Raw genomic sequence first — 27,847 nt, forward strand, 5'->3', positions numbered from 1 at the left:
TTTATTCTACCCCAGCAGTGCGAATTATAGGTAAAATAAACTTCAGCATATGTCAAATTATGATAGCAAAAAGTAACCGAAACAACTGAAAAGCGATTATACCTTTTCGTAAACAATTAAAAATAACTGATTTTCGCTATTTGTAATTATTTTATTTATTCTATGTGCACGAATTAAAGTCATGTCAGCACGATAATCACTGAATGATACTTTTTAGTTCTATGATTTTAATGTCAAAAAGAATTGTAAAGTTTAAAAGAAAAGAAAGATTTCAAAAACTTTGATTATTTTAGTATTATTTAAGTACATTTAAAAAGTTTAATACCCCTATGACAATATGTGTTAATTATAAATACATATTAGAAAGTTTTGACTGATAATCTGGTTTTCTATATCTTCAAAATAAAATAAACAAGATGGTTAAAGTAGAAGTACCTCCAATATTGCCTTCGATAGATAATGAATTAAAAAAGTATCTTTTATGCCCAGAAAATTTACCTATTCACCAATATGAAAAAAATCAAAAGTTTTGGCCTCGACAACCAAAACCTGAAAAATTATTATATTTTGAAGGATCCCCTTTAACCACCACTCTACAAGTAAGTATAACGATCATCCATTAAACTCTAGTAATTAAAATACTTCAAGGTACGTCGAGATCCAAATACGGGAGAAATATTAGATTTTAAAGAAGTATCTTTACAATCAGCAGGTGCCACTGCGAAAAATTCAATGTCTCTAAATAGAGCTCCAGTACCGCCGACTGATGCAACATTTGGCAGTGCTTCTTATAAACCATTTTGGCCCGGTAGTTTTCCACCACCAGAATTAATAAATCGAGAAGAAACTCTTTCTGAAAGTGGTAGGTACAATGTACGGTTAGTGATTTTTAAATTAGTTTTGTTATCGTTTTAGAAAAATTATTGACCGTACCACCTGGTTTTAATAGAGGTCTTGTATTTCAAAAAGATGGTAGAACACTATGTACTGAAGATGAAATAATTGCTGAACAGGAAATACAAAATAGCGCACCAAATGTTATAAATCTACTAGAAATTGTGCAAAGAGAACAAGATTTACTTAGTAAGTATTCATTTGGCATATTACTAAGTTTGTATGTAGTTATAATGGGGACACGTAGGTAGTTTACTAATTTGAAGTAAACTACAGGGTGTTTGTTTATAAAAAAACTATAATTTTAATGTCGTATATTCATACGACATGGTGATGAAAGTAAAAGATGTTCCTATGAAATAGATAAATAATTCTGTAGGTGCTTTTGAATCTGAATATGCAATAGAAGAAAAAAATAAGAAAGAAGAAGAATATTCTCCAGAGGAAGAAGAAATAATTCCAAAAGAAGTACCAATACTTAATATAAGTAAAGCTGATAATAAAAATTTGGCTAAACAAGGTAGCGAATGGGCGATTTTATTAGACACCTCAAAACCTGTTAAAAATTTTAAAGAAAAGATACCGGAAATGGCAATAGAATATCCTTTTGAATTGGATGTGTTCCAAAAATTGGCCATACTGCAATTGGAACAACACAATCACGTATTTGTAGCTGCACATACTTCTGCTGGAAAAACAGGTACAGTACACATCATAGAATTCATATGAACTCAAAGAAATAACATTGTGTTATTTCAGTTGTGGCTGAATACGCTATAGCCCTTTCCCAAAAGCACATGACCAAAACTATTTATACGTCTCCTATAAAAGCTCTTTCCAATCAAAAATACAGGGACTTTAAGGATAAATTTGAAGATGTGGGTCTCATAACTGGTGATTTTCAGATAAATCCAAAGGCGTCTTGTCTTATAATGACAACTGAGATTTTGAGATCAATGTTGTATTGTGGAAGTGACATTACTAGGGATCTTGAGTATGCTATTTTTGATGAGGTGAGATTTTAAAATAATATTTTGAAACTATTATTGTTTCGTTTTTTTTAAGTAAGACAAACTAATACATGTCTTAGGAGATTATCTTTTCCAATACCTAATAAAAATTTTTCTTTATGGACTGTCTTTTTTTAAAACAAATCAACATTAGATTTTAGACACTAGTTTTTCCAAAAATATATCAAAATTTGTCTTCAGAAGCTATTTTTTTTAAACAAATAGAAAATTGCTCTAGGAAACTTTTTTTCAGAAACACATTGTTCTGGAACTGTCTTTTTCAAAAAATTACAATTTTTTTAAAAAACTCTGTTTTTATAAACAAAACTGTCATTGTCTTTTTCAAAAACAAACTGATTTTTATCTATAGAGACTGACTTTTTAAAAAAAATTTTCATTTTCCTTAAGAAACTGTCTTTTTTATAAACAAAACTGTCAATTGTATGTAGAGACTATTATTTTCATTAATAAACTTGTAAATTGTCTCTAGAGACTGTCTTTTAAAAGAAAACTGTCATTTTTCTTTAGAAACTGTCTTTTTTTGTAAACAAAATTGTCATTTTGTTTTTAAAACTGTTGTTGATACTCGAAGTGAAAGATTTCCAATCAATCGAGTGTATGTTAAATTTAATTATTTTATCTCGAAGGACCGTTGTGAATTACTTGATATTTAGGTTGTAAACAAAAGAAGTTTCTAGTTTCGAGTCATTTATTATACTGGTTACCTGACCCTAGCCGATGTCCCCTCGAAAACGAATTAAAGAAATGTACGGCGTTGCCAGCTCTATAAAAAGATATACTATATATAGATATGTACAAATACTTGCAGTGAACTGCAACAACTGTCTTTTTCTAAGACAAACTGATATTTGTTTGTATAGAATAAACTTTTCAATCGTCCTTTTTTATATATAAAACTGTCATTTGTCTTTCGAGACTGTCATTTTTTTATAAACTGTGTTTTTGTACATACAAAACTGTCATTTTACTTTCGAGTTTATTGTTTTTATTAATAAACTTGCTAATTGTCATTTAGAGACAATTTTCTTCTAAAAAATGTCATTTTTCTATAGAGACTTGAAAAATAAACAAATATTTGTCTTTATAGACTGTTCATTTCAAGAAACAACTGATTTTCTTAAAAAATGTATTTATAAAAAAATTGTCATTTTTCTTTAGAGGCTGTCCTTCAAAAATAAATTTGTCACGTGTCTTTAGAGACTATGTTTTTCAAAAACATACCTTCCTTTTTCAATAACAAACTATCATATGATATACAGGGTGATATTTCTTGTTCTCATACAAAAATATAAATTTTTTTCTTCTTTTAACCCTATATGTGAAGAAATCTAATCGCATCAGTTATACCAAAAACCCGTAAACAATTTTTATACATCAAGCTCATTCGTTTTATGAGAAAAATACGTTTTTAAAGTTTGGAATAGTCAGTAATCGAATTTCGATGAACTAAGATTAGAATTTTCTATATTTCTACTTTATATTTTGTTTTCACTTGCAATTTTCGTTTCTATCAAACTTTTAGTGCACAAGGGCTTATTTTTATCAGTAGTAATTATATGAAATTATTTATAGCATATACAATAATTTTCGTTTCTAGGTTCATTATATTAACGACAGAGAGCGGGGTCACGTGTGGGAACAAGTACTAATAATGCTCCCAGCACAAGTTTGCGTCGTTCTATTAAGCGCGACAGTACCTAATACACTAGAATTCGCCGATTGGTTAGGAAGGACCCACCAAAGAAAAGTTTACGTAGTAAATACCCATCAAAGACCGGTTCCATTGAAACATTATCTGTATACCGGTAAAGGTGGAAGTACGAGGGATAACCGTTTCATGATTTTGAATGCCGACAAGTGGATTTTAAACGGGTACAATACAATTGATATTTCTCATTTGATATATAACTCATTATTTGTTAATTTTAGTTATTCAAAAGCCAAAGAATCTATAAGTAACGTACAACAAAAAAACCCTTATCAAAAACCCGGTCAAGAGAAAACCCTTTGGTCTGGATTGATAGCTCATCTTAAAAAAAACGATTTGTTACCGGTGGTAGCTTTCACTTTTTCTCGATTGAAATGCGATAATAATGCGGCTAATTTGACCAGTTTGGACCTTACGACTCAAAAAGAAAAAGCGTATATCACTTTGTCTTTTAATAGATGGATCAGGTGAGAAAAACTTTAATATATTTAAGGATATTATCTAGTTTCAGCTCAGGTAAGTATCCGGTATGCTACTTGAGATTCCGTAATGTTGATAAATAACTCACAAAATCTGAAATTATCTTTGTTCATCAGTTTGAAGATTCTTTTTTGGCTTACTATAGACTCAGTCCTATTATGTTGATCTATGTCTAACCTAAGTCTAGTATTCTCTTATTTTTTTTTAAATATTGTTTGAATTCATTCCAGAAAGGTGTATGAACCCTTTTCTTCACTAGTTTCCTAGCTATCTACTCCATCATGTCTTTGGTATCCACAAAAGGGTTGCTATTCTATTCCTGCCTAGTTTGTTCAGTATGTCTAAACATTTACAAACCATTTTGGAGCTGATTACAGAAAAGACCACTTCTTGAAGGGCCCTCTGGTTGTTTCTGTCTTCTATATTTCTTATTGGAAACATCTTTCATCTTCCAATTGAAATTGTTTCGTTGTATATAACTGAAACTCATTATTTGGTATCATATAAATGGTATAACTATAATGTAAATGTAATGGAGTTATTTTTGTTTTAGATGTTTGAAAGAACCCGATCAAAATATTCCCCAAATTATGAAAATGAGAGACATATTAATAAGGGGCATTGGAGTACATCACAGTGGAATCTTACCGATTATCAAAGAAATTGTCGAGATGTTATTTCAACAAGGTTACATAAAGGTAAAATTGAATTCTGAGGTTTGTTTTTTCTATTAAATCATCAATTGAAATCATTTTTAACTAATTACAAACATTTAAACTCAGTTTGGAACATTCTAGATTCAGAATCTTTCCCGAAACATTTACAACAATCTAGAATTGTTTGCACATATTTTAAATTGAATTAAAAAGTTAAAACTCCATTGGGAGCTTTCTAGATCACTATCGAACAATCTAAATCTAGTGGATTTACTTTCAACCGAGTTTGGACTTTTGTAAATCATTCACGATTGTTTTTAGAGAAATCTACAACAGTATAGATCGATTGGAGTTATCCTTAACTAATTTTAAACTTGATTTGGAATTTTATAGATCTTTCTCAAAATGTTTGATGCCAAGACGCATTGGCATCATCTTTCAACTTAAATTGAAACTCAATTCAATCAGTATATACTGATTAACAATATATCAACTAAATTCAGTGATTTTTAGATTATTTTCAAAATTCTAGAACCTTCTAGATCTATCGAAATCATTTTTGAACAATTTAAAACGCTTAAACCTTTCCAGATCATCCTAGAACTTGTCAAAACAATCCGGAATCATCTTAAACTGAGTTTGTAATGTTTTATATCAACTTTAAAAATTTTAGACATATCTAGAACAATCTAGAAGTTTCTGGATGTATCTAAATCATTCTTAATCAATTTATAACGTTTAAACTAGATTTAGACCTTTCTAGATCTTGGCCGAACAATCTAGAATCATCTTGAACTGAATTTGTAATGTTTTAGACCGACTAGAACATTCTAGACTCATATCAAGTAGTTAGAGTATCTGAGAGCTTTCTAGACCTGATACATTTCTATTGTATGGAGTATTTGTTATTTTTAGCTTCTTTTTGCGACTGAAACGTTCGCAATGGGAGTAAATATGCCAGCAAGGACCGTAGTTTTCGATACTGTTCGTAAACACGACGGTAAAGAAGTACGAGACCTCGAATCTGCGGAGTATATTCAAATGGCGGGTCGAGCCGGTAGACGCGGTTTGGACGCCGAAGGTACCGTAATAATTCTATGTAAACAAGGTGTACCCCAAGAAGTGAATCTCAAAAGGATGATGCTCGGTAAACCCAATTCTCTCGTCAGTCAATTCAGATTAACTTACGGGATGGTAAGTTACCGTGAGAAACGCACCGATTTAGCTAATTTTTATTATTTCGTTTTAGCTTTTAAGTTTGTTGAGAGTGGAAAGTTTGAGCGTGGAAGGAATGATGTCGAGGAGTTTCCGAGAAGCAGATCATCAAAAAAATATGGTTGAGATTAAAAAGAAATTGGTTAAAGTCGAAGGAGAAATGAAGGATTTATGCCGACAACAAATCAGTAGTTATCTACATCCGTTGGTTAAATTTTACGAAATTGCCAGTTTTTATTTGAACGTCAGGAAACAAATTATGGTAATTTAATAATTTATTTAACAGTGAATCCCCGACGTATGGAGTGTAGAGAAGGAGTAACGTCTCTGGGTTAAAAAATGTGAGCTGATTTTTGATGGGTAAATAGGTGGCGCTGATTATAGAGGGTATTCGCTTGAATTTTACGCGCTGATTTGAAAATAACTGTATAGTAATGCTTTAAATAATGCACCGTGATAATGAAATTAGTAGTATTAAAATAATGAAACGATTAACAAAACAGAATCTCGTTAAATTAACTTTATTATTTAGCTATTTATTTGGTTTAGATAATACATATATTCTAATATGAAAAAAAGTAGAATCATGTAACAATAATGAAATAGTATAAAAAACATTTTGGTTGATTAAAATAAAATATTGAATTTTACCCGTAACTAATATAATAATTATAGCGATATAATTAGATCAATAAAAATAATAGAATAATAAAAAAAATATTTCGGTTCATAAAAATAAAATATTGAACTTCATTAGCAACTAATATAATAGTTATAGTCATATAAAAATATCAATAAGAAATATCAAATATCAAAAATAAAATAATTGAAAATAAAACATTTTGGTTCATAGAAATAAAATATTGAACTCTATCCGCAACAAATATAATAATTATAGTTTTGTTAAAATATCATTGTTAATTAGCTTATGCAAGCAGGTACAGAAATATATCAAGTTCTTAATAAAAAATAAAAATCTAATAAGATATTAAGGATTGCACAGCTTTTCACATGAATATAATCAAACGTCAGTCACAACTTTGATAATTTCTTATACAGTAAGTGTTTAACTTCAGATCTCAATCAGCGCCACGTATTATCCCTACAGAATTCAGACCATATTTTAAACGTACCGTCCATAAGAGATGTTACTCCTTCTCTAGACTCCATACCCCGACGTTATACATCTTCTTCAGTCGTCTTTAGATCTACTGCTATCTTCATTTCAGTCAAATATTGTATTATCCATGGAAATAATGAATCGATAGAAGGAACATGGTAAACAAGTGCTATAAATAAGAAAAATCTCTAATTACTTCGATACTAGATACACTTTGTCTTAAAACCTCATGCTGACATTTTACTTTCAGTATTTTATGTTCTCAAATGGTTTTTACTTGGTTTGAGACCGTTCTACTGTTTACCTCACTTTTGACTTGTTTTTTAATGTTTTTTTAGATTGTGTATTTTCTCTATTTTATTACGTTATCTATGGAAAGATTGGACCAGTAAGGTCGATGAAATAGTAAATAAGAACTGCAAAAAAAGAAGAATCTACATTTTATATTATGGTTTATTTAAGAGTATTCAGTATTTTATGTTCTCAAATGCTTTTTTTACTAGTTACGAGACAGTTTTACTTTTCACTTCACCTCAAACTTGTTTGTTTAACGTTCTTTAAATTTGATGATTTTTCTCTATTTTATTACGTTATCAATGGAAAAATTTAGCTTGGTGGTCATATCGTTAAAAAAAAGAGAAAAAGGAAACAACCAACTTAAAAAGAGTAAATATTCAAACAAATTTAATGAGGGAAATTTAAAAATGAAAGCAGATGATTGTAAAAAATGGAATATAAACGAGTAGAAGAATAAGTACAAAGAGATAAAATGAATAACGTGAATAAAAAGCATCTTATATTATATCTTGCAAACAATAACGTAAATAAAATATTTACAGAATGCCGTTTTGTCCTCACCAAAAGTACAAAAGATTTTAAATCCAGGTAGATTGATAGTAATAACACAAAAGAATCACATCAACAAATTAGCTATGATATTATCAACAGTAAGATCGAAATTAGTGTCGTATAAAGTTCTCGTCTTAAACGAACAGTCTTTGGATGATTCCAAACCAATTCAAGAAGATCTTTGGTACTACATGTTATCGTTAGTTGAAGACAAGTTGTATTGCACCGTATCTGCTTCAGGACACGAAATGTTAACAGTAGGACCTGAAGATATATTTGAGATATCGGGAAAAACTGTTAAAGTAAGTTTCTAAGTGATTATTTATTATTTATACTTATCGTAACTTTATTTATATTTAGGTATTTGTTAATCAATTTTCCAGGGGTTAGTATCATAGAGGCCTTTATAAACATTGAATATTTGAAAAATATTAAGTATACTATAAAAAGAAGTCTTTAATAGAATGTTTGACCTTCATAAGTGCTAATAATACTTTTTGCTCTTTATTAAGTTTTTTTTTTAATCAATATACATATTTTTTATCATACAAATAGAGAATATGGTAGAAGTATCTCAGCAGTGGGTCTACTAAATCCTGTAAATGATCTACATGGAAAAAAGTTTGGAAACTTGTGAATTAAAAAGCTGCAAAGTACTTTGTTGTTTGTAATTTGTTCAAAAACACGATAATATAATTTGTTACGTAAAAAGTTTTAAATTTTCATTGATTTTTAATGGTAAAATTGTATCAGCTTTTATAGTGAAATATTTCTATTTGTAGGTAAATATAGATCTAGTTATGAAAGATGTGGAAAAACGTCAAATGGACAGATTTAAAAATGATCCTGTGGGACAAACGTGTCTGGAAGCTGTACAAGAATTACACAAATTAACCACGATGGCAAATAATGATACTGAAAAATTAGAATTTCTACACTATATAATGGATTTAAATGTATTCGTTACAATTTTTTATATTCGAAGATACTAATTTTATCATTTTAGGTTAAAAGTCAAGAATTATATTACGATTTACAAAAAATGTACGATCTAAAAGACAAACTGATTGATCATTTACCTAGTACTAAGATACCTAATTTCGAGCAACAGTTTTCTACGGTTTTTAAAAGAAAATTTTTAGAAGAGCAAAAGAAAAATTTGGAATATCAATTATCTAATGCCAGTTTGAGTCTTTATCCTGATTACGAAAATAGAATACAGCTTTTGAAGAGATTGAATTACGTTGATGGACAAAACAAAAGTAAGTGTAAAATTCATTTCATTGTAACGATTTTTCATATTTAGTAATGGCGAATAATCACTTTTAATCAAATCTGGGAATTATAGTGGCGTTAAAAAATTTGAATCTTGATTTGTTTAATTATTGATCGTTATTTTAATATACACTTGTATGTCTTAGAATTTTATGAATTACTAATCAAAATTCAAGAAAATTTTGGCAAATCCAGAAGTGACTGTAAATGATATTCAGTTTTAATTTGGACGGATTATCAAAGTTTAACAAGATATTCAAAAGTATATCCAGTATTACATTGTATCAATTAATTGTTTAATAACTATTAAATCGATTTTTTTAAATTTTGGCAGTATTAGGTTTAGGAACACTTTATAATCACCAGGATCTGGAGGATATGGTGGTTATTGAGGCGATTCATAATTCAATTTGCCTCAAGTTTTGATTTATATTTAAATATACTAGAGATGAATCTGGAGGATATGGTGGTTGTAGAAGTGATCCAAACACTTCAATTCCTTCAAGTTTTGATCTCTAGTTTCAAAATCATTTCCAATACAACACAAAATATCACCTAATCTGGGTAAAAGAGATGGTCTTGGGGATTGAATTATGACACAGCAGCACGCCATCTAACGGCATCGGTCAAAATTTAATGTAGTGAAAATTATAAACGATAGTGGATGGTTACATCCATTGAATTATTCTTCTAGATGTTTCTAGAGGGAAAAGTGTAAAAAAGTTGTGATTGTCAAATTATCTTGAATCTTTACCTCAGAAACTTTATAAAACACTTCATATTAGTTTTTCAAGATTTTCACATTAACAGGCTTAGGAATACTTTGTAATTACCCAGAGATAAATCTAGATAATATTGTGGATATAGATGACTGAAACTTTGTATAATATTTGATTACTATCAACATATCGGTACCTAATATTTTTTTTTTCTTATATTTTCTTTTATTTTTATATATAATATCAATTTAGTGCTTTAATTGCATAAAAATTCGACAAGAATATGAATAACATTATCAATATGTATGTCTTCCAGTTAATCCCTTGGTTTTGAGATTTTTCTATTAAATACCCATTCGGAAACTATCTATTCAACCACCATATATAAAATTTCAACCCCAAATAAGGAAATCTATATTAATATTTATCATTTATGTTTTCTAGTTCAGTTAAAAGGTTACGTTGCTTGTGAAATAGGAATGAACGAATTATTGTTAACGGAATTGATACTAAGGAACGTATTAACGAAATTGAAAGCCGCTGAAGTAGCAGCTCTATTATCAGCTCTAGTGTTTAGAGTGAAGACACCCAATGAAGTTTTCGATGATAGCGGATTAACACCGGATCTAAAAAAAGTAAGTTTGATCGATAAATGTACTGTGACAGTACCTTATTTACAGTTACCACTCTGTATATGTAATTATATGATATTTATAGGCAATAGTGGAATTACGACAAGTACATCTCGAAATAGGTAACGAAGAACAAAATTTGCGAATCCAAACCGACGAATTTCAAGAAGAATTAAATTTCGGTTTAGTACACGTTGTATATGAATGGGCTACCAACCAGGTAAATTATTTATATATATTTATATATAATACAATAAATCTAGATTATTGTAGAAACTTCTGTGTAGCTACAGTCAAGAAACATCTAGAACAATTGTCGCTCAATAATTGAATGAGCAAAATACCATCTTTTAGTAGTTTCCACTACATTAAATTATGACTGGCGTCGTTAGATGGCGTGCGGCTGTGTATCCATCGTAATATCTATTCCTAACTATTTTTTGTGGTATTTGTACCGCCACATATTGTTTCGTTTATTGTTTAAGTGTCTCTGTAGCATCGTAAAACTCGCTAGTCATCCGCAAATGTACCAATGATATAGCCATTCTCTGTTGGTAGAACTGTAGTACCATTTTTTATAATTTGTCGTGCAGCTGTGTATCCGTCGTAATATCTACTCCTAACTATTTTTTTGTATTTGTACCGCCACATTTTGTTTCGTTTATCGTTTAAGTGGCTCTGTAGTCTGGCTAGTCATCCGCAAGTGTACCAATGACATCGTCATTCTCTGTTGGTAGAACTTTGGTACCATTTTTTATAGTTTCCACTATATTAAATTATGACTAGCGTTGTTAGATGGCGCGCGGCTGTGTACCTGTCACGATAAGTACTCCTAGTTGTGTCGGGCGGTATTTGTATGCTGTTTAAGAAAAATGGTGACGGGTAAGTCATATTTTGTTTCGTTTATTTATATTCTCCACTCTCATAGTCATGTTCGGATATCGTGCCTTTGTAGCATCTTGGACGTTGTAGAAGGATTTTCGTGACTCGCTAGTTATCTGGAAATGTTTCATTCTTTGTTTATAGGGTTTGTAGTATTCAGTACAATGAGCAGAAGTGCCTTGAGGGACATCTGCTTTTATTCGACAGTTTCATTTACTGTTGCGCCTTTCGGAAACCGAATTAATGGAGTCATGTACAATTTTCTGTGTCCACTTATAGGCCAAGATTAGACTTTTAGAATTTTTACCATGTTTGGTTATTAGAATTATTTATGCAGTTTTAAGGAATTGGTGCCAGTACTTTAGCATTATTTTACAATTTTTAAGGTTATGTGATATAAGCCAGGCGGTTTTCTTGTTTTTAGGAAGTTTTTTTGTTGTACTTCATTTGTGGTTGGGTGGTGCATCAATTTTAAAAAATAATTTTGTGTTTTAGCCTTTTGCGGATATAATGAAACTTACAGATATACAGGAAGGTATAATTGTACGGTGTATTCAACAATTGAACGAAACTATTATGGACGTCAGAGATGCCGCTAGGATCGTCGGAGATCCCGAACTTAAAAATAAAATGGAAGAAGCTTCCGCTTCTATAAAACGTGATATAGTATTTACCGCTAGTTTATATACGTTGACGGATTCCCTTTGAACAATTAAGGTCAATACAGTGAACAATATTTTGTCATAAAGATTATTGATAAAAATTTCCTAGGTAAATCCTCTCAAAAAAATGGTAACGACGTCAAATATTTATGAGGTTATGTCTTACCACTGTACTTATTGTTATTTTCAAATATAATTTCACAAAATAACTTCGGTATTTTGAATTTTTGTATTTAAAATTAGCATACAGTGTAAATTAAAAAATTGCTCGATTTTTGTCAACTTTTTTTACCCACCTATTTGAAAAACAAGAAATTCTATTAATTAAAATAGATCCTAATGTTAAAATGCTCATTTCAAAAACGCAAATATGAAAACCTTTCATTAGTAAAGTAAAAAAATTACATTTGACAACGCTATATTCTAATTCATCCATTTCTGTAAATATAAGGATAAACAACGCTTGGCAACATTGCGGTCTTTATAAGCTCCAGTGTTGTAATTAGTCTCAAAATATTGGAAAAAAAAATGTTTGTCAGTACTGTAAGCTTCAAAATCTCTATTCTAATACTGCAATTTTGATAATCTTTTTTATTTTTATTCACTCATATCTAGGAAATCTGGAAATTACGTTTGACAAAACTGCAGGCTTGATATGTTTCCCGAGATCTAGGAAAAAATTATGTTTGGCAATACTGCATCTTTGATAAATTCCCATATTGTCATTCGTATATTTCTGGAGATGGGGGAAATTTATGTTTGGCAATACTGCAAGCTCAATAATTTCTATTCTAATCTGTGTATTTCTCGAGATCTGGGGGAAAATTACTGTTGGAAGTACTGCAATCTTGTTAATTTCTTCTAATTCGTTTCATCCATATCTCAAAATATGTGAAAAAATTACGTTTGGCAACTCTGTAAGATCTAGGAAAAGATATGTTTGGTAATATTAGTATTTATAACACTTTCCCGTAATTCATCAATATCTTGAAATTTTGGAAAAAAACTACGTTTGGCAATATTGTACGCTTGATATGCTCCCATATTGTAGTTCGTGAGATAGAGAAAAATTAAATTGTAATTCATGAATTTCTAGAGATCTATTGAAAAATTATGTTTAGCAACACTAATTCATCCGTCTTTTTAAAACTGGGGAAAAAAACTGCATTTGGCAATACTGCATGCTTGATATGTTACCATATAGTAACTTATGCATATCTCTTTACCATGATACATGCGGCACATACGGAGGTGACATATTGTACGGGGTATATCAAATTATCATGATTTCAGAAAAGGTATTCTCGTTTGGTTTCTTGGATAAGTAAATGTATCAAGAAGCAAGAAAATTTCAGTAAAAAGTATTTATTTCTTAAAAAAATAATTACGAGATCCTTAATAATGTAAAAACATCAACAAAATTGACGTTGCGTCCTAATTATTTAATAGAATATGACAATTTAATTTCATTTTTTGACAGTTTAATTAATTATTAATACATCATATTTATCTATAAAAAAGTCATTTTTATTGGTCGATAACCCACAGGATATTAACGCCGGCTCTTCCCAAGTTAACTCTTCCCAGCATTCCGTGTTCCATTTTATTTACGTGATAAATAAAAAATAATATGCTATGGAACAAATTGTTGTAACCCTAAAAATTCCCAAAGATTAAAAATTACAATTCAAGGTATGTAAAATTAATATTTTTCCATAAATACATTATTGTCGTATCAATGTTTTATATAGACAATTTCTGAAAAGACAAATTAGAGATTTCCAGAAAATTGAAGATTCCAGAAAGTGAAGATAATATATAAAACGAATCTATGGCAACAGGGGAGCCAGTGAACACATTGGGATAGTACACCAAACCGTTTATTAAAATAGTTCAGTGTATTGAGTGTTGGTGTATAAATAAATTAATAAAAATCGTGTATTTAAATTCACCCTCTAGGTATTCATATTATTATACTCACTTTAACCATTTCGTAAGTCTTTCCGGCTACAACTACTCTATAATGAGGCGGTTTTTCACTAACTTCCTGTATAAATAAACTATTTCCTGTTAAAACGGGTACTTTATCTGTAATTTTCAAATAATGGTGTCCACTAAAGGCTTTTGTATCAGGCATATTCGGTAGAGGCATAAGTTGAGTATCCAAATAAGATGCCAAAAGGTGCATGATGATCTATGATAAATAAGAAAAATTAAAACAATAAAACTAAATATATATAATATACTATCAGAACGGAGATTTTTTTAAATGGAAATCACTTAAATGGAGATTAACAGAGCAGCAAGAAATAATGGAAAACAATAGATCTTTTGATAAAAAACTTACTGCACAATCTGTTGGTAAGGATTCATCCCATTCTTTACCACCATACCTTCCTCCACTATTCCATTTGAACTCGCTCATACAGCCTCCTTTAGTTAAATCTCTTATTCTTCTCTCTAGATATTCTTGATTACTAGTGACCTCCAAAAATGGTATCAAGGCAGGTAAAGATGGTATAAATTGAGCTACCGAAGCAGTTTGTGCCGTTTTTCTTAAGCGGTCTAGTCCAACGGCTCCAATTTTTACATCAGACAAACCGTGTTTGTCTAAAGCAGCTGTAACTCTGTCAAATTCTGTTACTAAACGTTCTAAAATCGTTTGAGAAATCCACTAAAAAAATATCGTTGTACAAAAATAATTGTGATTATTAAGTACTCACTTTTCTTATATTTTCATTCCACTGTGTTAGAGCTACACTATCAACGTTAATACGAGTCCAAACCTCAAGAGCAGAAACTTGAGCTGGACTAGAAGATTTATCATCGCTTTTTAAATTAGGACTACCGGATATCTTATCTAGAATTTAATTGAAGATAATGAGAAATAAAAACAATTATAAAAGTTTATTTACTATGAGATTGAGTTGATAGTTGATACTGGCATTTTTTGAGAAATTCAGATACATCTTTTGCAGTTTGTGTTACTGGATGACTCCAAAATGAACTTAGTAAATTTGATGAATGTTCTTGTTTGCTAGTCAATTTATTAGCTTTTTCATTTTCTTCATGTTCTTTTAAATATTTGTTCAAAGAATCTTCATCTTCAATTAATTCCATTGACGAAACATCTCTAAATGAAGATTTAACGGGAGTCTGCTGTGTTACTGGGGATCGTTTAGGTGAAAATTTACTAGAATTTAAGTCGGAAGTACCTTTTATGTAGGTCCATGATGGGGAAGACATTGAATAATTCAAACCTCGAAAATAATAATTTACTTCAATATAATTTAAATCATTAAAGTTGATTACTTACTATCGTTTTCGTATTGAGAAATATTTCTACTTAGAGTAATATTAAATGGAGTGCTACTGTTTTGAGGGGTACCATTTTTAACCGGGGTTTGAATTACTTTATAATTAGGGTCTACAAAAAAATATAATTAAATTTACGCTAATTTTCAAATTGAATTTACTCACCGGAGTCCTTAACACCTAATAATTTCTTTTGTGCTTCATTAATTATCAAGGGTTCTGGATATGTTAAAGATACTTTTATTATTTTTATAAGATAGTAAAATAAATTAATCGTTAAGCATATTACAAGTATATATTCACCATAACGAAAGTAACTCGCATTTGAAGGGCAAGATTCATTTCTAAAAATATATTTTTAAACGTTATTATAAATTCTAGGTGTATAGTACTTACAAATCGTATAAAATAATAGATAGTATGGCGAAATTCAAAGTTCCCCATATAACCTCTTGTTTCATAGACCGTTTAATTTTATTTATCGTTAAACTTCTTTCCAAAATTTGTGAGTTGTTAAAACGATTATTTGATCTAAATCAAAAGTATAATTAAGAATTTTAGTTTCAAAATTATATTGATAATAACGTAACTTACAGAGAAACATTCATATTTTTCCAATTCGATAATTTTATTAAAAAAAATATTGAAAATTTAATAACATAACCTGAAAAATAGCATCAAAAATTAAGCGCCAAACATGCCGCCAAGAAATTTGACATATTATTAACCAATACGAAAAGTTGGCATCGAAAATTGATTAAGATATGTTCACATAGAACTTGGAATATTCCCAGTTTTAACTACTATTCACAATTTTTCATAAAAGAATAAAAAACTATATTTTTAATACATGAGATTTAATATATAGTGTTATTTAATATGAATTAATATAGCAATAAAATATTTTCTTTAGTTATAATTAATTTAATAATCTACGTTTGGATATGTTAAGGTGGCTTTGGATGAGTGAACGATTTGGTGACTTTTTTGTCTGTATGATGCTTTCTTGTTAAATTGGTAGAGCAAAATTGAATGGCCGTGAGGCCAGAGAAATTTATCAGAGTTTTAATTTGTTAGTAAAATATCAAATTTAGGCATTTGGAATTCATTTATCAGGTAACTAAACGAACTTTCTATTGAAATAAATATTTTATAGCAAGCGGTATTATCGTTTAACTTTTAGTATTCATTGAAACTGCAACAAATATCAGTGACATTTTCGGCAAATAGTGACACATCGAATTTTATAAAAGAATTCGGTCAGGTAGTTTCGTTTCGTTAAATGAACTCTATTTCACAATAAAATCGTGAGTGATTTGTTATACATTATAATTTAGATTTCACCGGTTATATCGAATAACAAAAAAATATGATTTATTTATAGAAACAACGCGTTGGTTTAACGTATGTACATTTTTTGATAACGGGACATCTTTGGAAAAACCGGTATTGTATGAATCTATTCTTTCGATTAAAAACATTTAATTCCAACTAATAAATCAACATTTTGTTTCTTCTAAGTGTTGAAATACACAGTTAGATTAAAAAATTTTGAAAATACCACACCCAGACCTAGTTTACGTGAGTGCCATATTTTGAATTTTTGACTAAATAACATAATTTGTAGACATACATTCATTTTATCGTTTTTAATATTCGTCGTATTAAAATTTGATTTCATAGAATAATAGGGGTTAGGTTAGGAGAATGTTTCTGTTTAAATAATATAGAGAATATTTAACATCATATAAATAAATATTAGTAATTATCAATTATAATTTAGTATCAATAAAAATTGAATTACCAGTAGTAGATAACTGATATATATTTTCTGATTTATCGAGATAAATATGTATTTTATAATTACTGACTCATTTAATTAAGTTTAATTAAGCTTGAAAAAAATTGTTTATTTGACAGATTTACATCCATTTTTTGAGAAGTTCAGTGAAGGGTAGATATAAGTATAAATTTGTGAAAGTATGATTATCAGTTTTATTGTGAATACTAGTTTTTATTGGAGTATTAAAACCATACCATTGCTTACTGAATGGCAGATGTCAATTTTTCAACTCATTTAATGGTTTTTTGAAATTTTTCAAAGTGAACATCTGAATTATGTGTTGATTAAGCATATTTTTCACTTAAAACAATTTCATTGAGGTAAAGGCTTTGTGGTGATTCTTCTTTTGGAAAATCGACCATATTGACTAGTAGGTAGAGTTTAAATGTGGCCATACAAGGACACATTATGCCCAACAACCAAAACGTCATGTTAAATAACAAAAAATTTCATAGAATCCTAATAGAATGATGGATAGTAGAGATAATGAAGATATGTAGACAAAAACCATAACAAAATTATTAATACCATCTTTGTTTGGGTGTTGATATATAAATGCCAATCATCTAAGTGGATTGAACCGGATAAAAATGGCCTGAAGTCAATAAAAACAACAATGGAGTGATAAGGTTGTGGCATCTGTTTTTTGAGGTATATCTGGCATATTGCTCATCTAAGTTGGAACCTTCTGGAGCTGTAGCTGATATTCATATTGAACACGTCTTCAGACGATAACTTGGTTATAGAAACGCGGGCCAGACAGTGTAATAGTGACTATTGGTATAGTGGTGTTCAGCTATGTGGACTTGGGATAAAAAATTGCAATTTACTATTATTGGACTGAAATCATAAAGGAATAACTCCATATCTAGAAGAAAAAAATTCATTCATTCAAGGAAATGAAAATCAATCAAATGAGGAATTTTTGCTGATAGACAAGTTTATTTTGAGGTCATATAAAACAATAAATTAATGATTCAGATCTTTGTTTTTAACTGTTTGGGTAAAGAAAAAAGAATGTTGTATGTGTTGATATATAAACGGCAGTCATATCAGTGGAGGTTGTCTCTTTTTTTGTGATATACCTGGCTGGCATACAATTACCATTTACATTATTGATCCAAATCATTAAGAAAAAAATCCATATGCAGAAGAGAAAAAATCAACGTACAGTGCCTTAAGTTGATGAAAACCATGGCAAAATCCAATTAAATTTTACTTTGAGTTGCTTCTGCACCCAACGTATTCTTCAGATTTGGCCCATAGCGAGTATGGGATGTTTTCAGATATTAAAAAGGCTTCAAGGAAAGAAATATCAATCAAATGAGGAATTTTTTGCTGATGAGACTAGTTTATTTTGAGTCTAAATAAACATTTTTCATAAATGGTGATTAAAGATTGGAAAAGCATCAGACTGTTGTATTAGTCAGTGTTCTCAACTCTCAATAATTAATCTCCTTAAAGCACCAATCAAAAACCTCTAAAAGAGGGTAATTGAGGGGAGGGGCGAGGTTATATTTTTTGGGGATTTGGGGTTGTTGGTTTTTGGTTGTTTTTGGGTGGTGTGTAATTTGGAATTTTGGTTGATTACGGTGTATTTGAGATTTTTAGCTGTTATTTGGGATTATTGTATTATTAAAATGCAATTTTCCGATAAGATATATTTTTTGAGGAGATTGGAATTGTATTTATAATAATGTTTGATGAGAAAGTGATATCTTTTACAGAAATGGCGGTGAACGTATATTCAACTAATGTAACGTCAGATAATCTGTCCCGACATGATATGCTAGCATGGGTGAACGAATGTCTACAGAGCAGTTTTGGAAAAATAGAGGAATTATGCACAGGTGCCGCTTATTGTCAATTTATGGATATGCTTTTCCCCGGATCTGTATTACTGAAAAGGGTGAAATTTCGAACCAATTTGGAACATGAGTATATACAAAATTTCAAAATACTTCAGGCCAGTTTCAAGAAAATGTCCGTTGATAAGGTACAAATAAAATTTTAGTACAATTAATGTCTCTTTTAAAACCAATCGAGTTAATTTTATATAGGATTATACATTTTAAATTGTCTCTATTGTCTGTATAAAATTAGAGTGAAATTCAAATATGGAATGCTTTAATTAGCTCCCTAAAGGCTTTGTGAGAGATGGGTAATTTTAAGATAGTACTTACGAGGGTTGTATGAAAAAGTTCATACCTCAACAACTTGAGGATGTCAGCACTTATCAATATAATTTGGGGAATATATTTGTGCATCTATTGAGAGATTGTAACTAAAACTTTAGCCATTTTGGATGCTTAGTTTCTGCTTGACAATTGTATAAGTGAGTCATCAAGATTTTTATGAAAATTGGAAAAAATTGAGGATCGATCTGTCTTTAATATTTGTTTTTTTTTTTAAAAACGTCTATGTAAATGTAAAACACTAAATTTTGGATCCATAAATTGCGACAATGGTACTGAAGGACAGCTGGATGGAGTCTAGAGAGATAGAAGAGGCTATTGGTATATTAAAAGAAAGCATTTGCCATATACTGACTGAAGAATTGTGCATTAGATCAAAGGGGCATTCAAATGAACATTTCCAAAGCGTAAATGACACGGTTCGAGCAAAATCAGTTCCACCATTATATTCTTGAAGCGAAAAGTCAAGATGGTGTATTGAAAAGGGAGAACCTGTTCTAAATACAGTTTCATCTGCTTGGAAAGCGATTGTTTTTTGGGATAATCATTGGATTATGTTTTATCTTATAATGGTAAAACAACAGAAGTGTATCAAGTATTATTGCTTGATGACCTAAAGGAAGAGGGCCTTTTTCAGACAACCCTTGTACATATTCGAATATTTATGTTTTTATATTTACAGATAAACGTTAGATTTCACAAAATTGTAAATACTGTCATAATAATCTAAAACTCTCAAAATTTATTATAAAAATATTGCGAGTAGTTTTCCAGACAAATGAGGCGTCCCAGTAAGAATATTGACTAAATTTCCAAACTGTTTTTATTTCATAGATCACTATGGAAGAACATGACAGATTTCAGAATTTGATTTGTTGATCTGTTAAATTTGACTGATCGTAATTGGTGGGTTTGTCTTTTTTCATTGTCATGTTCTCTTATTTATTTTTTATTCACCTCTATAATGAACCGTTCTTCTGTTTGGGGTCAACAACACTTTATTCTCTATTTTCGAGATTAGTTTTAACTAATACTAGCTATTTTGATATTTTATCAATATATAAGAAAAATTAAACGTATTTGCGTTTGCGATACCTTCCAGATAATTCCAGTAGATAAATTGATAAAAGGCAGATTTCAAGACAATTTCGAATTTCTGCAATGGTTCAAGAAATTCTTCGACGCAAATTATGACGGTCGTCAATACGAAGCTTTAGAAGCGAGAGGTGGTATTGGTATTGGTTCCGGAGCGAACAGTAACGGCCATAGTACTCCTCACGTACATCAAGTAGCCCCAGCCCCAAAACCCCATATACCGAGCAAACAGGGTAACCATAGAATAATACTAGGAAATACAATGGTTTTACTAGATTAGTTCAAATGTACAACATCTAGTAAAATTGCTGTTTTTCAAAGTGTTATTGTGTGGAACAATACAGTGACTTTCGAAAACATTTCTAATATATTTTTAAGAACCAATTACATTTTTTATTTATAACAAATTGAAGTTTTCATTGAATATATTTAAAATTTGTTCTTAAAAATGTATTTGGTGAAACTTATGCTATTTGTAGGCAATCTGTAATAACATATTCGCTTCTTCATTTCCAATTTACTGTTACCCCGTCACTGTAGGGTTGGTTTTTGGGCAAATTACCAATTTGTACGATTTTTTTTACGAATTAATATTATATTTGAATTTGTACAAATTGGAGAAGTTTTTTTGGAAACGTATTGTCTTGCGATTGACATCATTTCCCAATTTAATATTCTCATTAGTACATGAACGTTTATTGGTTACATTTTTCAAAACTAAGATCTTTGGAATGCTACCTCACCACCATAAAATATGAGAAGAAACCCATTTGAAGATATTTAATAACATATTTTTAAATCTTAGTTATTGGTTTATACGAGAATCTCCAAAGATCTTCGTTTTTTTCTATACATGTTTACATGCATCTTAAAATAGTGCATCGAAGCTTCTTATTCTCTTGTTTTTTTTTATTTTCTTTTTCCGCTGCACCTGCCATGACTTGTCCACACCTCAATCAACACAAATTCCACAAAACATTAAAACGTTCGAATAATATACAAAAAAAACCGATTTTGGTATATATGGGACTTGCTGGTGTAGATCGTCCCCATAGACAGGCTGGTGAAAGGTAGATTCCAAGATAATTTCGAGTTCCTGCAGTGGTTCAAGAAATTCTTCGACGCCAATTACAAAGGGACGGATTACGATGCGTTGGGAGCACGAGGGGGCGAACAACTCGGCCAAGGAGGAGCCAACGCTCCTAAAGGGCATTCTCTGATGTTACGTCGACCGAACGCGTCGCCTTCATCGCATGTTATCCCACCGCAACAGACGTCACCGACAAACAAGCAGAAGCCTGCCATTAGGGCCAGTAGGTTTTGGGGCCCCTTTTTAATTAGGGAGGGGCTTTTGATTTTCCCAACTAACAATGATGTATCGGAGGAATGTTTTCGATACTTCTTGTACGTTGGGAAAAATTGGTTTCTGATTCAAGTTGTTTAGAAATTTTATTTAGAATAATAATTATATTTGATAGAAATCAGAAACCAATGTAGCAAATTAATTGTGAGTAATACCTGCCTTAAATGCTTCAATTATTTTTTTACCAAATTGAATTCTAGTCTGTGTATTATATATATTTGGAAAACTAATTTTTTTTATTATTCACTTCGAAATGTCCATTTATATGTTGCAATTTCATAAATTAAGAATTAGATTTTTCCTTTAATGTGTTTTACTTATGTTGATGATGATTTTCAAACAACTTTTCGAAGATAAACTTGAAATCTAATTATCTACATCACCTGCAATTGCTTCAAGTGAGTTAGATCCTCCGCCAAATAGAATCTCAATTTGTCAGTCATTTTTCAAATACAGAAGTAAGTTTTGAAAGAGATTTTTTCTGATGAAACCATACCAAAGAAATTTATTTTCTAACTTGAAATGGCTACAAGATAACTCAAATAGTGTGTTGTATATTTTGAGTATCGAGCAGTTGATGTATTCATTATCTTTCTTTATTCCGTAACTAGATTCTATAATTTTACTATTCAGATGTTTGGGTACACCGTGTTAAAAAGAAACAGTTCATAGTTGAGTTATTTGGAAGTCAGATACTAATGCCTTTTGATGGGTTTGTCATTCCTACTTAAAACTATCAAAAATACCTTGACTTCAATCTCTTAACATGGTAGACCCTCACTTCTGACGTAGTCTGCAGTTTCTTCCTCCATGCACCAAAGATGGTGTTCCATGTCTGTTTAAATGGAGTAGTTGTTTGGTAACAGAGGCAGAAGACTCATTAATGTGTGCATGAATTACATTTGGATCCATTGGTGGATTTACTTATCCCAATCTGGCAAATGAATCAGTCTCGTTGCACTGAGACCAGGCACCTAAACGAGCCGGGCCTTGTGGATCATCTACGATTCTAGCACAAACTTAGAGTATATAATTTTGGATGTTATGGGTCTTATAACAGCTTTGATGTCTAAGCAGATTGAGCATGTCATGGGTGTCATCAGCAAGTCTGTTTAGGCCAAGTAATTCACCATATGTGTATCAGGAGGCTTCAATATTTATTATTGCGGACTTAGAATCATCTGTCCGCAGTGATGTGTGCCTTCAAGCTCTTATTTGCTCAGTTGTTCCAGTCTGTTGAGGATCTTCAGCCAGTACGCTGCCCTTGTAGCTTAGAATTGTCTCAATAGGTCCAAAGGTTGTTCTAGTAGGACTTCAGTTGAGGCTATATGTAAAAATTATGGGATACTAAGACAGATTAGGCATTGAATTTTTTCCGGATGTAATGTTCTTTTTATTTTTCTGTATAGGAGCACTACATGAAAAGGCTCAAAAGGGAATAAAGAAGAAACTTTTCAGTAACTTTGTAGCTTTATCAATTAGGGAAATTAGGTTATCCAGGTGTTTATGGTGTTGGTGGGTACCCACTATAAAGCTGTGTCTAGTTTGTATAGGTTTAATCTATTTTTATATTTTCATTCCAGTTTACAAATATATATATATATATATATATATACACAATAAATTTGAAATTTGTTTTTAATTCTATTATTAGAGAAATGAAAATTGAACCACGGTCAAGAACTAATGCTTCATATTCACTTTTCCTCATTTTCATTGCTTATCTATTTCAATTTGAGCGATTTTTCTGAGTTTTCCTTTTCTTGTTGAAACAATAACACTTTGAATGCTCAAAATAGTAAATTTTGATACGGAAATTAAATTTTCAATAACAGCACGTTTTCAATGCTTGATTATATCGTTTCAATCGCACTTATTTTAATGTAATTGATAAAAATTTTGCTCGGACATTTAAATATTAGAAAATTTTGATTGGATATTCATGATTTAAGTGTCTGCGCAAGTTTTTTTCTATGTATTATTATAGTATTTTTTTTGTACCGGAAATTATAGTGCCCAAAGTGAATGCAGTAAGACCAACAACGAATACACAGAAACCGATGATAAATAGATCCCAAGCAGGTGATGCTGGAAAGTTAGATGAGTTAACGAGTCAAATTGCTGAATTTAAGGTAAAAATTTTCAATTTATTTATTAAAATTTTATTGTTTTCCCTATACAAATTATTATACAGAGCGTCCCTCGTAAGAACCAACAGGCCAGAGGCGTATAAGGGGGTGACGATTGGGAGCAATTTACCTCTGTACCAAGCTGCATCACTGAGGAGTCATAGGACCCCAAAGCTGGGCCCAAAATTCAATTTCAAAAAAAATAGTTTCTTTGTAATTTTTCTACTTGAAAATACCAAATTGGGTTATTTGACTTTTCCTTGAAAATGAAAAAGTTTATAAAAAATTACAAGGGAAAAAAATTAAAATTGAATTTTTCTAATCAAGTATCAGATAAAAAACTTTTTAAGGTTATGTCATCCCTAAGAATGGTTAGATCGCCTTCTACTTACCTGTAATTAATGCCCTTAATAATCTTATGTATTGAATAAAATGGGTTTTTGAGACTTTCATATGTTCATACACGGCTCGAAGGACCAAATAGTCAAATTATGAGCGTTGGTTTACAGATAATAAACATATTACTATTTATTCAAATAAATTTACCATTTGGTTCAATCAATATCCAAAAGGATCAAATAGTCTTATTATGGGCGTTGGTTCATTGATGTGCTCAGTACTAAATTATGGAAAGCTCTGTTATTTCTAGATTATAGTTTGTTATCTTTAGAAAACTATTTAAGAATAAATGATTTCTTTTGTTATACGACTCGAAGGACCAAATAGTCTTGATATAGATGTTGGTTTATTGGTGTGCTCAGTATTACAACTTATTAAAAGCTGGGTAATTTCTAGTTTATTTATATCTATATTTTTGATATTTATTTCAGCTGACTGTCGATGGACTAGAAAAAGAGAGAGACTTTTATTTCGGAAAACTTAGAGACATCGAGGTGATGTGTCAAGAATGCGAAGATGGGAATCCGATTATCCAAAAAATATTGGACGTTTTATACGCAACAGAGGTGAGTGATTTAAATAAAATGATTCGATTTATATGTATATGAATAAATAAAATGTCGTTGTAAGGAATTATAAACAACAAACCGAGCGGAAACAATTTGTTTTATATTTTTTCTTGAATTTCAACATTCCGTTATCACATTGTAGAGATAAGAACCAATATAATACTTGCTAATGAGGTAACAGACGAGATTAGAAGTAATTTTTGGTATTGTTTGTAAAAGTCACTTCCGGGATTTTATGAAACGTTTCCTTTGACATATACGTGGACAAAAAAATTTTAAAAAAGTTACAAAATTATGAATTAATGTGTAATTGTTATTGTTAATAGTTTTTTATATAAAAATTCAAAATTAATCACTTAATTGGAATTCATTCGATATTTTCAAATCTTTTTCTCTTTTATGCACTTAGAATATGAAAAAGTGTCTTCGAAAATATTATTTTACCATTTTTTCTTTGTCTGTTCAATTATTATCAAATTTCCTACAATAATTTTTTTTACTAGATTGCCAAAGGTGTTTTTCTTCCTTCTGTCAATTTTTAAATGTTCATATATTTTAGATTTTTAATCTATGGTGTTGATTGCTTTGTTTTCATATCCATCTAAGAGTTTCAACATCCACCTGGAAAAAGCTGAGATTGGTAGAAAGTCTTTTGATATTATTAGAAAGTTGGATTTTTCTCTCAAGGGCCCTTTATTCCCTTGAATCTGTATTTCTTCTTTTTCTGAATACGCTTTCGATCATCCTGATCCATTTCGTGTACTTTGTGGTTTTGGTTAGATATACCATGTCATGGTATGATTTCTGTTTTACCATTTCCTTCACCCAGCAATAATAAGAAAGACTTCTGATATTATTAGAACGGTGGATTTTTATCTTAAGGGACTTTCATTTCCTTTAATCTGTAATTCTTCTTTTTTCAAATCCGCTTTCGATCCTGCTGATCCCAATAAAGAGGTAACATCATATTCGGATGAATATCTTTTATAGTATTGTCTGAATAGTTTTTCAACGTTGAATTTATAATTACAAGTATTTCTGGAAGTTTCTTTTTGGAATGGTTTTCTTATGTACCAAGGCCTTTGGTCATATGTCAAGAATGGATTATATTACCGCTATATTGTCGGTATCAAATTTAATTTCCGAAAAAAATCAAAATGTTCTGGTTTTAATATATAATTTTTATTACAGGAAGGATTCGCTCCTCCCGATGAGGTAGAAGGTGTGGGTGACGAAGACGAATACTAAAAAATCGACTTGTAATCACCTTGCGGAATCAAAATCGCCTTAAGTTATTGAACATAATAATAGAAAAAAAAACGAAAAAAAAAACGAAAAAAAAAAATCATTTTTGTATCTACAGCAACATGGATTTTTTAAAATAATAATTCAGTTAAGTTTATTTGATAAAATAGTTTTATAAGTGTTGCTTACATTCGTGTGTCAAGATGGTATTTCAAAAGCACGTTATTCGTTTTTATACCCCTTACAAACAGAAACTAATTTTTATTTAAAATCGAATATGACTGCCACTTTGATTGTTCTCTTATTTGTCTCTTGCGGTCGGGTTAAATCGGCTTCGAATTATCTTGATATACAACATTGTTTTTAAAATGTTTGTAAGCTTTTTAACGGACACGTCAATCAATCAAAAATTTTTTGTACGTTAACATTAATGTGTGTGTGTGTGTGTGTGTATTCGGAAGTCGATATGCGATCGATGCGACAGTCAACGTGTCGCAATCGCAGACACCTGCATACATTATATTTGTGATCCTGTTTTTTTGTAATGCTAATCGTTTCTATTGATAATACATCTGTCAATATTAAATATCTTGTTTTTTTTATTACTCACGTTTCAAATATACAATATAATGCAGTAGTTTGTCCTTCAAATCCAATAACAATGAACCTTCTATAGATTTACGTGTTGCTACCGCGTTTCTCGACGGTCTCCTCGTCAAAGATAGATGTAGACACCTAGCATGAGACAAGCGAAGGCACATATAGATAGACCTTGTGCGTCTCTTACCAAACAACTAATTTAATTAAATCGTGAAATCCGACTAATGACCGGGCATGTAAGACGCCATCTCTGCACCATAGGCGCAGGTAATCCAGATCACGGAAGATCTGGATTACCGCTGGTGCTTCCTTTACAGAGAATCTTGTGCAAGTCTCTGTAAACAAATTCCTAACCTCAAATTTTATCTTATAGTTTGTACCTAGTTTAACAATGAAAGGAACAAAAAACAAAGTTACGAAAGTCAGCAGATCATGTGCGCATGCCTTTGATCAAGTGCGCATGCCTTTGATCAAGAAATATTGCGTCTTGCTTTGCATCATGCCAAGCGGCCTTTAAGCTTAACGTACAACCACTTCCTTCTGATATGTCAATGATTGCGTGCCCAGAGATAAAAGCCACGCCTACTTTAATGATGGTTGATATCAATTATTGACTTGGTAGCGTTGTCAGTTCTCAATCAATTTAGAAGGTGAGGTATAACGAAAAATCCGATGTTTAGGTAGTATTATAACAAATCGTTAGTCAACACAACAAAATAATAATAAAGTTAACAAATACATAGTTGGTCTTCTGTTCATGTTTACGGCGAAAACTATAGTGGATATTTATTGTTTATTTCTTCTGCGTTCCTTATATCTAGAAATATTACTGAATGTCGTTAATATTTTATTTTTTTTCTAATTAAATAAATAATTAGATATGTAAATAATATAATAAAAAAAATGGGTGCTCATCGGAATAAAAGCCACGCCTACTTTGATAATGGCAGATTTCAATGATGGATACCACT

General features: G+C 30.5%; 3 protein-coding genes across 9 annotated transcripts; 2 read left to right on the forward strand and 1 right to left on the reverse strand.

The window, feature by feature from the left end:
* Positions 1–64: 64 nt before the first annotated feature.
* On the forward strand, positions 65–12,396 carry LOC130446631 (SKI2 subunit of superkiller complex protein). 2 transcript variants are annotated; one of them, XM_056783008.1, is made up of 16 exons: positions 99–599; positions 649–862; positions 916–1,083; positions 1,274–1,594; positions 1,654–1,907; positions 3,523–3,797; positions 3,855–4,100; positions 4,667–4,811; positions 5,685–5,963; positions 6,019–6,246; positions 7,944–8,255; positions 8,736–8,909; positions 8,960–9,215; positions 10,392–10,582; positions 10,665–10,799; positions 11,957–12,396. In XM_056783008.1, exons 1-16 carry the CDS (start codon positions 417–419, stop codon positions 12,167–12,169), a joined length of 3,594 nt encoding a protein of 1,197 aa, XP_056638986.1. In that variant the 5' UTR covers positions 99–416; the 3' UTR covers positions 12,170–12,396. The 2 variants fall into 2 exon arrangements, with proteins under 2 accessions (XP_056638979.1, XP_056638986.1); XM_056783001.1 differs by having other exon boundaries at positions 65–599; positions 3,523–4,100.
* A 1,076-nt stretch (positions 12,397–13,472) lies between these two features.
* On the reverse strand, positions 13,473–16,163 carry LOC130452460 (transmembrane protein 209). Its single transcript, XM_056791752.1, has 9 exons — positions 16,033–16,163; positions 15,835–15,969; positions 15,604–15,782; positions 15,440–15,550; positions 15,039–15,383; positions 14,847–14,983; positions 14,471–14,797; positions 14,105–14,317; positions 13,473–13,779 (listed from the first exon to the last, which is right to left on the reverse strand). Exons 1-9 carry the CDS (start codon positions 16,044–16,046, stop codon positions 13,651–13,653), a joined length of 1,590 nt encoding a protein of 529 aa, XP_056647730.1. The 5' UTR covers positions 16,047–16,163; the 3' UTR covers positions 13,473–13,650.
* Positions 16,164–16,438: 275 nt separating this feature from the next.
* LOC130452462 (microtubule-associated protein RP/EB family member 1) lies at positions 16,439–26,862 on the forward strand. Of its 6 annotated transcripts, XM_056791753.1 has the most exons (7): positions 16,672–16,745; positions 16,823–16,884; positions 19,009–19,277; positions 21,614–21,884; positions 23,948–24,066; positions 24,894–25,028; positions 26,223–26,862. In XM_056791753.1, the coding sequence occupies exons 3-7, from the start codon at positions 19,011–19,013 to the stop codon at positions 26,277–26,279; spliced, it is 849 nt and encodes a 282-aa protein (XP_056647731.1). In that variant the 5' UTR covers positions 16,672–16,745; positions 16,823–16,884; positions 19,009–19,010; the 3' UTR covers positions 26,280–26,862. The 6 variants fall into 6 exon arrangements, with proteins under 6 accessions (XP_056647737.1, XP_056647732.1, XP_056647733.1 ...); XM_056791759.1 differs by lacking the exons at positions 16,672–16,745; positions 16,823–16,884; positions 21,614–21,884 and adding exons at positions 16,439–16,554; positions 20,579–20,804; XM_056791754.1 differs by lacking the exons at positions 16,672–16,745; positions 16,823–16,884 and adding an exon at positions 16,439–16,554.
* Positions 26,863–27,847: the final 985 nt, after the last annotated feature.

This window comes from Diorhabda sublineata, chromosome 1 (genome assembly GCF_026230105.1).
Source record: "Diorhabda sublineata isolate icDioSubl1.1 chromosome 1, icDioSubl1.1, whole genome shotgun sequence".
In the NCBI taxonomy this organism is placed as follows: domain Eukaryota; kingdom Metazoa; phylum Arthropoda; class Insecta; order Coleoptera; family Chrysomelidae; genus Diorhabda; species Diorhabda sublineata.